We start from the raw sequence: 14193 nt of genomic DNA, 5'->3' as shown, positions 1-14193 counted from the left end.
ACACTGAGTTTCTTTCAAAGGCTTATGCAGTAGGAAATAAAGTCTTTTGCTAATAATGTACCATACTATCAGGACAGTCACAAAGTGAAAACTCTCTCTCTGCAATTATATAATTTACCTTTTACTGTGGAGCTGAATTCTTGTCCAATAAAGAGGCTTCATTGGTCGAGAAGGCTCTATCACATGTTTCCTGCTCCCTTTCTCCTGATTCACCCCCATTGCAAATAAACCAGATGGTAATGGAGGAGGAAGAAACCCACAAACTTGTGGGACTGCTGGATAGGCGCTGCTCTGGGCTAGTGGTGGAGGGGGTGGCACAGCTCCTGGCAAAGTTGGTGGGACTGGCATTCCCAGGTCAGGCAGAGGTGGTGGCGGCGGCAGCAGGCCTGCACCAGGCAGAGGTGGAGGAGGTGGCGGCGGCGGCGGCAGGCCTGCACCAGGCAGAGGTGGAGGAGGCGGCGGCGGCAGGCCTGCACCAGGCAGAGGTGGAGGAGGTGGTGGCGGAGGGGGGACGCCTGCACCAGGCAGAGGTGGAGGAGGTGGCGGCGGAGGGGGGACGCCTGCACCAGGCAGAGGTGGAGGAGGTGGCGGCGGAGGGGGGACGCCTGCACCAGGCAGAGGTGGAGGAGGTGGCGGCGGAGGGGGGACGCCTGCACCAGGCAGAGGTGGAGGAGGTGGCGGCGGAGGGGGGACGCCTGCACCAGGCAGAGGTGGAGGAGGTGGCGGCGGAGGGAAACCCGCACCAGGCAGAGGTGGAGGAGGTGGTGGTGGAGGGAAACCCGCACCAGGCAGAGGTGGCGGCAGAGGAGGGGGAGGAAGAGGCAGAGGAATGCCCCCTCCGGGAAGAGGTGGGGGAAGTGGTGGCACTCCTGCTCCAGGTAGAGGTGGTGGTGTGGGTTGTGGGGGAACTCCCAAGCCAGGTAAAGGAGGAGGTGGGGAAGGGACACTGGCCCCAGGTAAAGGTGGTGGTGGTGGGGGAGGTGGGATACCTCCACTGGGCAGAGGTGGTGGTGGAGGTGGTGGTGGGATACCTGGAAGAGGTGGGGCTGGAGGCAGCGCTGGTATCTCCCCACCTGGCAAAAGTGGAGGAGGAGGGGGTGGCATCATACCACCTGGCAAAGAGTGGTCCAGGTGTGGCATTGCTGGGCCAGCAGGATGCAGAGGGAGTCCTGAACTGGGCAGGGGTGGTCCTCCTGACAGGGGTGCAGGAGAAGCCAGGGTAGGGGCTGGCAGTGATGAGAGAATGCTACAAGAGGGCTCTGGTGGCACAGTGAGGGTACATTCACTGCAGGTCACATTTCCAGTACTTAGGGGCTGATGGGGAGCTGGCAATCCAGTCTCTCCTTCAAATGCAAGGGACAAATTAACTTTGGGTCCTGGAAGAGGTGACTGTGGTGTACTTTGTACTGATTGGCTTGCATCCAGCGGCACTGAGATCAGCTTCGGTGACAGTATTAAGGAGATTTCAGAACAAAACGTGGGCTGTAGTTCCAGAGTTGGCAATTGCTGAGTTGGCCCTTCACTTTTGCCTCCTTCCAAGAATGGTGGTGAGGGTGGCTGTGGCAGTGCATTGGCTGAAGGCATTGTGTGTGTTAAATAATCATCTGTTGGTGATGTTTGTACAGATCTTGCTTGTGACACAGTTCCGGGTACAACCTCCTCTCCGTTGGTTTGAAGAGTCACACTACTGAGTTCCCTGCAGAGTGGGTGTCGGTGCTCATTTTCCTGCTCTTTTGCAGCAGTCCGTACTTCTGTAGCAGGGAATTGTTTCTCTAGTTCTGCAATTTTGGTCCTCAGGTCCTCAATAGTTTGCTCAAGCTGTTGGATGACACTGGCACGCTCCTCAGATTTCACCTCATAATCATCCTTAAAATAATAATAATAAAAATATAAGAAACATCTGTCACTATATTAAAGAGATAACATTTGTCACTATATTAAAAAAAATGAAACTTAGATCAAGAACATTGGTATTCCATAGGTTCAGAAGGAAGAGTTAGGACAAGCCTTTAAAAATAGGGATATCATTTTAGCTAGCTGCATCTTACACTGGAAGAAGAGAGTTTAGGAGGAATGACTTGCTTTAGCATGAAACTGCTTTCTTCAATGCGAGCACTCTTTGGACTGTGACGATCTTTCGTCAAAACTAAAAAATCAGCAACAATCTCTCCATCCCCCCCAAACACACAGATCAAGAAAACAATCAACCACTGAATACTAGTGCCACAAAAGCAGTGTGTGTGCACACTCTGATGTGCTGATATGGAGGCAGGAAGGGCACCACATTAATTCAAATTTACTAACTGAAAACGTTAAGCATTTCTTTAAAATTCTGCACTATGCATAACAGCTTGACATATCATTGAAAGCTGGATTTCAATATATACCTTAATAATATAATACAGATTGCAAAGGTAGAACATTATAAACGTTTACTTTTCCAAAACAGTTAGCCTCAAAACAGTAAGTATGCTTTTCTCCAGTCAATACACTTGGGAAGAAAAGAAATAAGGCAATGCTAAGAGAACTTTCCTCCCACTTAAGGTCTGAAACTCCCCGACAAGTGACACACTGTGAGTGAATAATGTCAGAAAAGCTTCCTTTGTGGAATGGTTACTCAGTAATAGACAGTTTTCACATTTTTAATGTCTTTTTTCTGAAGCATCTGATCCTGTCTGCTGTAGACTGAATAGAGAAACCATTAGTCTTAGACAGCACAGCAATTCCTACATTCTTAAATAAATATCAGTACCAAACTGTACTCAGTGTAATGGGTATGTGGTTTATAGCAATTTGTGCTTATTCAGGAAAGTTGAGCAAGAGATAGAGCAGACATATGACCTTATAATACAAAGTCTTTTGATAGAGAACTTGCTAAAGTTGAACTTATTTTTTATTCTTACATACATTTACTTTATGATTTTTTTTTTAATTTGGAATTTTGGTCACCAATATCACCACTTCAAGCATTTAGCCATAAGAACTCTTTATCACAAAACAGGTTTCCCAAGTGGTTAGGATAAATCAATATCATAACCACTGTGCCTTTTTGTTTCCTCTTATAAAATGATAAAGTTCATGGGTGAGACTGTAGGCTTTCTTCCTATGGGATCTTTCAAATATTCAGATTTTACAAGCTTTGTAAAGAAGCATCCAAAGAAACATACAACACTCGACTAATGCTAATTGCCTTGCTTTGTTTCATGAAGATGTTTTTCATCTAATCCTTTGACACACAAAACATTTAGAAGTCAATTTTCTTTCTAGAAAATGAAGTTGTAACTTCCAGCTGAGGACAATTAATGAAATATATGTTCATTAAAACTTACAAAATTGTTCCTACACAGACTTGTTTTTCAAACATAACATTTCAATTTCATGTTTATCTTAGAGTTTTCCAGCTTTCCCAAGGAATCTCAGAAGTAAAACAGTAACTGCTACATGTAAACCAATTGCTTGATTCTGAACATCTACATCAAAATTTACATTGTCTGAACTTTTTGGAATGGCCACCCAAAACCAAAGTTATGGATTACAGCTAGGTCTCCCTACAAGCTTCTAGGTCTCTACCAAGCTTTGAAGAGGAACGTAAAGCGGTTATAGAAAGGAACCTTAAAAAAGGGTTTGGATAAGTGGTGAAGGACTGAACAAAGCAGACTTATTAATAACCAATATTACATTATAACAAGATAAAAAAGACTGAAAAAGATGTTTCCATTACAGACTATTCATGCTGCTTATTCAATCCACTCAGTTTCCTGTAATAACTCAGGAATTTGTGGTAGCAAGTTTTGTTGAAGAACTTCATTATAAAGGACAAATATGTTTGTTATTTAGCATAAGATTCCTTTCAAAGAGAAAGTGAATTACCCTTTTAGTTCAGCACCTCCACCAGTCTTCTGCAATACAATAATATAAGGCCTATCAATTCTTCAAAAGGCAACAATATCAAAGGAAAAGTGCTCCTAAGATTATTAAGCCTACAAGTCAGCTTTCAGTTACTGGAGAACAAATACAATTTTCCCAAAATAACTCTTGTAAGCTCCCATTTCACATTAAAATAGCAATTTACTGAGGGCTTTATGATGATACCTTCCCAGTTCTATCTGAATTGGAAAATTAATTCCTGCCACAAACAAACTGAAGTCAACAGAATTAGACACAATATTAAATGGCTGCGAAGAGATTTACCTTCACGATGGCTGATCTCAGAAGAACAGTTCACTGCTTTAAAAATTCATTTATTCAGGAGATTGGATTCAATTTTACACAAGAACAAAAGGTAATCCTTGAATCTTGAAATTCTACCTGAACTACAGGAAAAACCTAGAATTCAATGTTATACATGAGAATTCACCCTGCAGACCATGAAACTTATTACAAGAGATGAAGTCTTTTTTAAATTTAAATAAATGGGCAAACAAGTGACATGATTAAGAAATTGCAGAGAATAAACAAAAATGTCCTGGTGAATGAAAGTGACTTTTTGCTTCATATCCTGGAAGACTCTTTGTCTGCTGTCCTTGACAAATGGCATTGCATAATTTCAAACAACGTGGTGAATTTGCTATTGGGCTGTTTCCTAAGAATCACCAATCTATCCAATTTTTCACAGTGACAGCACATTATGAACAGATGAGGCTTTGCTCTGAACACCAACATATTTACCCAGAGGAACTTACATGCTTTAAATTTACTTGGGTGGTGGTGGGGGAAACAGTATTTATATGCTTCAATAATTATTTCAGATAAATTAAAATATTTTTCATGTTGCCTTTTAAGATGCCCTCAGCCTAAAGTCTCATTAGGTTTCTGCCTTCTTCCCAGCAAGAAGTTTGAAGTCTTTGCCTAAATCAGAAAGGTTTGTATTAAACAAACATAAGCCACAGAAAGTTTCTACTACCCTTAACAAGGAATGATGGATGAACGAAAGGACAGATGGATGGATGGAAGGAAAAAAAAAACAAAAAAAAAGAAAAATATGGCTAATCAGACATGAAAATTGGGCAATTTGCTCAGACAAGTAAGCAAAGGAAGACATTATTTCTCATACATATAAAAGATGGTCAAAGAAGATCCACTTTAAAAAAAAATATGAAAAGGTAGTTCATTTTTAATCCAAAGGACAATTCCACAGCAGAAGCCTACAGGGGTTAAAAGAGATAGGAGGGAACTCTGTCTTGCCTAGAGTTCTTACCCAGGACCCAGGTACTGTGGAACAGTCTTCTTTCTGTAAAGAAAGAAAGAAATGTGGAAGCTTAACCCTTGCTTTATCTGGGCGACTTGAGTGTCAGAGTTGTTGACAGGAAAAAAGATCCAAAGGTGTATGGTTATAGAATGGTGATCAGCATTTCTCAAACAAGTTGCACATGTTCCATGTGCAGTAAATTGGATGCATCTGGGACTGTTGTCTGTGCTTGACTTGCACTGATAGACCTATGTACAGCATTAGATACATCCAGGAATACTGGCTTTACTACATAGAGGAAGCACACGTACAAGAAGTCTGTACAGTACATTCAACTCATTCAAACCTTGTCATGCTTACCACATATGCATATCAAATGTCAAGCCTTCAGCTGATCTATGTAGGCAGAACCTGTCCAGCACATCTTCAAACATCTACAAGTTCAGATTGCAGCTACCTCTAATAAGTCGGTCTGATATTCCTGGTTTATCACATAAGCGTCTGAAGCCTACAGATCCTTTAATGACTAAATTTCCAGGCAGAAGAAGAGCACATATCTGTGACAGTTGGCCATAGCCAATATACATATATCATATCAACTTGCACTTACTTATATACTTTATGAACAGTAACAATATGCTTTTGTCTTCTGAAAATAAATAGAATGGCAGTTCTTAAAGGTAATTATGGAATATTTGACAAAGACACATCATAGTATAGTTTTAGAAGTTAATGCCTCTTACTTTTATAAATCAAAAAGTTGCATCAAAAATTTGACCATTTTCAGCAATTTGTCATCTAATGTCATGAAATTTCCTCTCTGTGTGGAATTTATATTTAGATGATAGGCCTATACTACTTGTTTTTTTTCAATACATTAACCTATGAGCTTCCCTACAGTACAACTCATAAATGAAAGTCTGTGCTGCTACCTGGTTTCAAATATGTACATAAAATACACACTTTTAAATAAGACTAAGATGGAAAATAAAGACCCCTCAGGGCCACCAGTACAGCAGCACCTGGTACTGGCAGTGTCCAGTTACTTGAAGGGGTATCCCTCCAACCATTCTGTTAATAAAAGTATTTTTTCTAAGCAAAGTGTAAACAAACTCTTGAGCATTCAGTGCTCACATAATGGTACAGAGTAGTGCCTCTGTAAGAATTTTAATCTTTTCAGTCAAAAAATGTGATATGTATTCAGATTCCTCCCTCTCTCACAAGTTAACCCATTTTCAAAGCTATTTCTTATAACTGCAAATCAACCTTAAGAAAAGGAAATATGACATTTTAGCAAGCATTTGCTATGCTACAGATATTGTCAAACAAGAAGTATTGATGAACACTTGATTTGTATCGAAACCTTAACAAAACATCATCTAATTATTTCTCACATTTCACTTTAACTACAAAGCCCATCACAGCATTTTAGTTTTACAGTAATAGAGGTTGAGTTAACAGCTGGCCAATTTGCCTAGGGCTTCAGGGAAAATTGCTGAAGGAGTAGGATTAGCATTGGATACTTGTTTCTTCCTCAAACTACTAGATCATTTCTCTTTAGAGAAGCTTTTATTATACCAAAGGTGCGTGTAGAGGGACAAAGGGTGAATGCTTTCACAATAGTACAAGCTATGTTCCATGTGTTTTACTATAGCCACAAGGAAACATGATGCACAGCTCCCCAGGCTAGCAAGCCCTGGAATAGAAGCAGTATAGTACTCTGCTTTGCCTGAAATTATTAGCTCATATTCACCAAATAAAGTTTATCTCTTGCACAGTGATACTGCAACATACAGATTACATCAGCCTACACTGTGCTGGCATTGGGGCCCGTTAGCTCCTAGTATGCTGAGGTACTTTGATAGCCTTTGTTACAGCGGAGGAGTCTTGTAAGCGTTGTTTTTCAGCTGCAATTCAAACTTGGAATCTCCATTCCCTCTTCTCCTGCATTCTGTCTGGGCAGCAATAAAAACGTGAATAACTGAGGCTAAAACATGTTTAATCAGCTAAGAGGTTTCATCATACCTACCATAGATGACAAAAAGCACTACATACAGAAATGAATAATTATTACAATTCAAATAATTCAGCTAAACAGACATATGATCAGCAGGGAGCATGGACCTTCAGACAAAGATGAAGGCATTAAAAGTGCCAACTCCTAAAGCTGGAGCTCAGAAGAAAACATTTTTCTTCATACCCAGCTTCTTGAAGCTTCTGTTCCATAACTGTCATTTGAATTCCTTATCTCTGGGCTAAGCACATTTCAGAAGACAAGATTCCAGTTTATTACAATTCCGATTTTGGTCACAAAATTTGAGATGTCCATCGAAGACTGAAAACTTGTAGAATTCTCTCTATACAAAGTCCTAAAGCTCTTAACTGAGGTGAAATATGACCTTCGGCTATCAAACTATGCTACAACAGGAACCTCAAAAGAGTTTCTGTAGACTAGAGACAATATAAGATAAAAAAAAATCTCATAAAACCACTGATCAACCTAGGAACTACATAGAAGTAATTATAACTACCATCCGCTTATGTAGTATTGGTTTTAGACTACACAAACAGTATTTTTGCAGCCTGATTGGCCAGAAAGTATTTTAGACCTGCTCTACAAAAAAAAAAAAAACAAAAAAAAAAACCCACCACCCCAAAACAAAAAAGTACAAAACCTAAAAAATCCTAAAAACACCCCAAGCCCCTGAAACTCAAAAAACCAGAATCTTTCGAAAACAAAATACCTCAAATCAAAAAAAATCCAAAATATCCTCGACCCCCAACTCCCCAAATTCCCCAACCCCCTCAAGTCCCCCCAAAAAAACCAAGATCCCAAAACAAAACTCCTTAAAACAAAAAACAGAACCAAAAAATAAAAGTAAAAAACCCAAAACAAAAAATAAAAAACTAATCAAACAAAAAACCCCATCTCCTCAACTTCCCTAAAACCCCTAAATCCAACTGCCCCCAACCCCCTCCAAATCACCCTCCAAAAAACAAACCCAACTAAACAAAAAAAAGCCAGTTAAATCTTGAATGTTTCTGTTCTAGCATCTCTGAAAAATCATTATTACAGAAGCATGAGGTAGTACAGCAGTAATCAATAACGACTTCAAAAAAGACTTACCCTCTGTTTAGCTTAATTTAGCCCAGAAATTGATTTAATTTTTCTGTTAGTCAACACAACGTAAAGCAAGTACACAAATGAGAGGGGAGGCAAAAATGAAAAAAAAAAAACAAAAGGAAAAAGGAAAAAATAGTATCATCTTCGTTAGTTTTGACTATATGCTTATTCTGCCTCTTTCTTCCATCTCTTTAGGTACTCTGTTGTATCACAAGACTGCCACACTCAAATCTTTCAGCATATAAAGATGTAATTGAAACTTAGAGACCTATGCCAGCAGCCAGATAAGCAACAGGTGTCTTAAGAGTCAAGGTTTTCTTTAAAAGTTGTGATAAAAAGTGTTCTGAATTTATTTTCTGCTTGATATTTAAACTGCTTATTGAAATGTCTGTTATGTGACATTATCACTTCCTTTCTTCTATTCCCTGTGTCTGGTCTAAAGTATCTGAAATAAAAGTCTACAAGGTTTGTGTAGGCTTTTCTATGTATTCGGGCCAAGGAGATCACCTCATTTCATTCTGTTAAAACACGAAACAAAAGTCTGATGTACCTTGAACGTTACTGCATTGGCATACCACAGAAAGGAGCTGACCTTTTTTCAGACCAGGCCTTTTCTTGATTTTTGGTTCAGCTTGCAGTGGACCTGCACGTTCCTAGAAGGTAACTACTACATAAACTGCCTCAGTCTATTGTTATTTCTATATGTTTTGTCTACAGAAACTATAACTAGTTTTTATGTTGGAAATAATGACTAGGATTCTATTGCCCCAAATGAGAATAATATAATACAAAATTGGAGCATTCTGTACAGCTTTCATTTTTTTCTCCTGATATTCCAGTACTGGATAGCAGAAAAGACAATGATTTTCCAGGTGAACTTTCTTACATCCTGGTAAGCAACCATCTGGCATTTGATACTTTTACAGAGTGCTTGCCTTTTTCATCCAAGAGTTCAGCCAGACCACAAAATGGGAGGTTCACATGTTGCTTTTTTTTTCAGGGCTCCCAGCAGGGAACAAACAGCAAAAAATACCCACAATAAGATTAAATCTTTGTAGAGAGCGATAAATAGTCTTCACTGCCCTGAAATATGAGCCTCCTACTCACAGCAGTAGTTTGGGGAAATGGAAGCAGAGTCTTCACAAGTGCATCCATCAATATGCTGAAGGCTGGGGGCTGGAGGCCAGTCAGCTTCTCTAACACTTTCAAAGTAGGAAGGCTCTACTAAAAGCAAAGATGTATCATTTTGGTGAGAAACGTTACATAAAATCAGTGACAAATCAAATCAAATCATTGAAGATGACCTGTATGTTTTGGGAGGTTAAACGAAAAGACTTTTTGGTTTTATGGGCATTAGAAAAAAATAATTTTTCTCATAAAGGGAAGAAGAATACTCAAAACATAGAAAGTAATTTGATAGAAAGTAATTTGATATACAGCAATCTGCAAGTTAGTTTTTATCTGTGCTTTTGGGCTTTGAATATGCCTACTGGCTCTGAAAAAAGAATAAGATGATCAGTATTATTTAAAATATGTGGTGGTGGGGGGGAACAACCAAAGTGATATTACTGGTGTTACTTATAACAATATAAAAATGAAGAAATTAATGACAAACATGTTTTGAGCTGATTGTAAGTAGAAGTTAAAATAGGTAGTCTCTTTTCATATCCAAAGACTAGCCATGCTACTGTAATATCGTTCTTATTGACTGTACATGCGTATGTTTTGTTTAAAAATATTTCAATTTGAAAACTTTTAAGTTAAGTACTTCAGACAAAAAACAAAGTTGTTCTTAAAAAAAGAACTCTAATCTCATTTCTACACACAGGGTCTGGTGGAAATTCTCACCATCTGCATGACTGCAAAGTAGCACCTGATTTTTAATACTAAGAGCTGTAATAGAAGTATTTTATCTTTAGATCATGGCCCACTTTTGACTGGATGAGGTCTCTCAGATTGGTTAAGCCAACTTAACAAAAGAGATCAGGTTGTCCTGTAAGGAACGTCACAAGAAGAAATTTTCTTTCAATGATCAGAACTGGAGACTGGTTTTTACAGAATTTATACATTTATATGTATACGCACACACACTGCACGCACTTTTTAATGCTGCTCCTTTGTATTTCTTAAGATTTCTTCATCTGTTCTCTTCAGTTCAAATACTACTTCAGGGGATTTTTTTTTTAAGTAGTTTTGAAGGTAGGTATATATTATAATATCTAAAATATTTTATTTAGTCCAAATATAGTATGGCAACATTGAATATACAAAAGCTCCCTTTGCTTTTATTTCTTTCCAACAGGTGAGAGGAACTCTATACATAAATAATCAAACTTCTGCTTTAAAGTATTTGGGGCAGCAGGGGGAGAGAAGGACTGGTTATAGATTTTCATCTGCAACAGAATTTCTGTTTCAGAGAATTTACGAAAGCAACTCTTATTTTAACAATTAGTAAATACAACAATGGCATGTATTTTGCTCTGACCAGTAACGCATAAATGATATGAACACACTCTCAATTTACCCATTTTCAGGAGCGAAAAAGAGTAAGGAGGGGTAAAGAGGAGAAAAAAATAGAATTTCAAATTTTATTTTGAATTCTGCTGGCATAAGCGCATGTATATCATGCATTTCTCTCTGCTGTTTGCTCAGAGAAATGACAGCTTGGTGTAAAAGAGCAAGAGAGAAGAAATACAGTAGTGCCCAGAATCACAAGCAAAAGAGCTAATTCTTCCAAGCCCTAACCTATATGATATATAACAGCTTTTGAGAAGTTGGACTATTCTATGAGAGATGTTATCCTAAGATTTTAAGTATCACCAAGCAACTTTGATTAAAACAAATACGACACTCTCCGTTTTAACCTCCTCTTTTTTCTTCTTATTTTCCCATCAATGATGGAACAAAGGGAAGTCTATAAATCCCAGTCAACTTTCATTGTATAGAATTTGCAGGCACACAGCTAGTGTTATTAACGAACTCAAGGCTGGTGCTACTTTTCAAAGAAGTTGTCCCCCAAATGACAGAGAATTCTATCCGTCTTTCGTCTAAGTAGACAGCACAGTCAATATTGGAAAAGTGATTCCTAAGAGTATCAGATCTTTGCAAGGGAAAACAGTCCATAGTAACATATTTCATGAAAATAGAATGCAAACCACATTGACTCTATGCTCAAACTGGCAATGCTAAGAATAGAAAACAAGCAGAAGGATTTAGAGTGGGATGACAGCAGCATTTCCATAACATGACATGGTTTTCTGAATAGGCTGACTTCTGTAAGATGTTAGTTTTTGGCTAACAGATCAATAACTGAAATATGGCTGTAAAATGCAAAATGCTTATTATCATTACTAGATAAAAAAACTTATATTCTGCTCTGCCATATTCACATGAAAGTCTCATACGGAGAAGTTTGGAAACTGAGTATATCACCTCAACTTGACCAAAAGTTTCTGGTCTTCATTTTAACTAATGCCCACGCGTATTCAGTGTTTGAACTAGAACCAATTTACAAGAAATACATGTGCTCTTAGAGGATGCCTTTTCCTCTTAAGCCATTATGAAAATATCACATCTGAAACGTAGCAAATAATCACAAAGAAAGCCTTACCGTTTAGATTTTACTACTGGCCACACAAAGCAGGAAAGTACACGTTAACGCTACTGCAGATCCATCCTTGGAGATAACCAGACAAAGCCCTAAGGAACCTGACTCAGTGTCTAAGCCTTGCTTGGGGCTACTCAGCCCTACATTACTCTATAAATTTTATGTTATTTCAGAGCTGTAGTTGAGGTAGCATACCATGTATCAGAGAGAAAAAACAAAAGAAAGATTTTCAAGTTCAGAACAGCATACAAATACAATTTCATCTTGAAGTAAAAATCAAGAATTATTAAAATCAAATGAAAACTGTAGTCTCACCATAGCTAGGAAGAAGTCTCACCATAGCTAGGAAGAAGTCTCACCATAGCTAGGAAGAAGGGTGCAAAAATGTGCTATTGTAATCCTCACTGGAAATTATACTGATGTATTACTCCTTTTCAAAAAGGCAAACACTACCTTCAAGCAAAACAATGGAAGTCAATTCAAATATCATAGAATTTAGAAACAATACAAAATATTAATATTTGTTCAGAGGATTAAATGCTTTTATTCTGCTACACAGGCTTGATATATTAGACTACTTCATTTACTTTTATTTGTAATGTATTCTGTGTATGTCTACTAACTGACCAAAAATTATGTCAGATGCACTATTCCTCCCTCACTTTTTTTTTTTTTTTTTTTTTTTTTGCCTCCCACACTTCCCTCTCTTATCAGAACTAAATGAAAGAGATTCAGGGTTATGGTGGAAGAAATATTTTTTATATCCAATGAGAAATCAAGCTTTCTGTTTAAATGATGGTAATTAACAGTATAATCTTTAAATCACCACTACAAAGACTGTCATCTGTAACTGTTCAAGATTATTTACCAACAAAGTTGCATCCCCCTTGCTCAACAGTGACAGAACGGGACATTCTAAAAATTTAATGTTTAATTTAATGTGATTTTTGTTATTATTTTTAGGACATAGTTTTATTAGCTTTGAGTAAGAGATGATCCAATGACTAAACCTTGATCAGATAAAACACAATGAATATGAGTACTTTTAACAGGTTAATGTATTAACCACACGCCACTTTCTGATTGGAAAAAAAAAGTTAATATTTTCACTGGAAGGTATCTTCAGGAGTTCACTGGGAACGACTTTCAAGTGCTTTGCACAGTCCATTCAAAAATACTTAACTGCCATCTAGTGGCTGAGTAGGACTTCTTTATCATGTCTTCCACACTCTCTAATTAAACACTTCTGCCCTCATTTCTATCACTTCTGTTTGTGTTCTCATCCTTCCTTCAGGGCTTAAGAAATTCTGACATTATCAGAAGCCAGTACATCAATCACACAGTTCAGTTACTGGGGATATAGGAGAAGGAACAGACAAGAACAGACAAGCTCTCTAAATTATATTGGGATCTAATCTTGGAGAACATCCCATTTAATCACTTTCATGTAAAAGAAGTTTAATTCATTTACATACTAGAATTGTAAAATAAGAAAAATATATTAGTTCTTATTAGACTTTCTAAATCAAAAATCAAGTCCAGGAAACTGAATCATGTTTAAACTGAAGAATAACTTCTAGTGTTAAGAAGCAAAGATAGATTTTCATCAATTAACTTGGGAACTTCTGCATAGATACCATGTTTCACCAACATCTGAAAGACACAGTATACCTGATTTGCACTAATCGTGTCCTGGATTTATGTTTGACTAAAATTAAGATTCCCCTTTACTGCCTGAGCAAACGTTCTGTACTTGAGCAGTTCCTATGACCACAGCAGTAAAGACTGTTGTTAGGTTTCTGTCACCTCTTGTGTTACACAACTTTGTTTACTTTCCATGCATCTTTGATAAAGCATATTTTATTTTTCAAGGCTAACAAGAAAACACAATCTGCCTACATATGATTCCTGATATTCCTGCTTTAAGGTAAGGCATCCCAATTCTAACATTATATAGTGGATCAACAATTAGAACACAAGTTCCTGCATCATATATTGCAAACATGGCTTTATTTTGTGCAAGGTTAGAGCAAAAAAGGTTTATACCTCTAGATTTTTCTAAGTTTTTAACTTTCTGAGATAGATCTCTGCTGCCATGATGTTGCAGGAGGTTTACATTGATAGAGTGCTTCTCCTTAACATATTCAATACTATTTGCAAGGATAGAGAACAGTTACAGTATTTACTTTGCAAAAATACAATAGGTACAGACTTCACTATCATTTTATCCATATGGATGGCTTTCAAAAACATTTACTTCTTTCATATTCCTTT

General features: G+C 37.9%; 1 protein-coding gene across 2 annotated transcripts in view; it reads right to left on the bottom strand.

Annotated features, from left to right (window-relative positions):
• FMN2 (formin 2) overlaps positions 1-14193 on the bottom strand; it is a 195273-nt gene that overhangs the window by 110831 nt on the left and 70249 nt on the right. The window contains exons 6-7 of one of the 2 annotated variants that reach the window (XM_068939260.1): positions 5198-5230; positions 119-1866 (exon numbers count right to left, since the gene is read on the bottom strand). In XM_068939260.1, the coding sequence (XP_068795361.1) occupies positions 119-1866; positions 5198-5230 (1781 nt within the window). The remainder of the gene's footprint in view (positions 1-118; positions 1867-5197; positions 5231-14193) is intronic. The other variant, XM_068939261.1, reaches the window with a different exon arrangement.

The sequence above is a fragment of the Struthio camelus genome, chromosome 3 (assembly GCF_040807025.1).
Source record: "Struthio camelus isolate bStrCam1 chromosome 3, bStrCam1.hap1, whole genome shotgun sequence".
NCBI lineage: Eukaryota > Metazoa > Chordata > Aves > Struthioniformes > Struthionidae > Struthio > Struthio camelus.
This window is presented reverse-complemented; position numbering and strand designations above follow the sequence as displayed.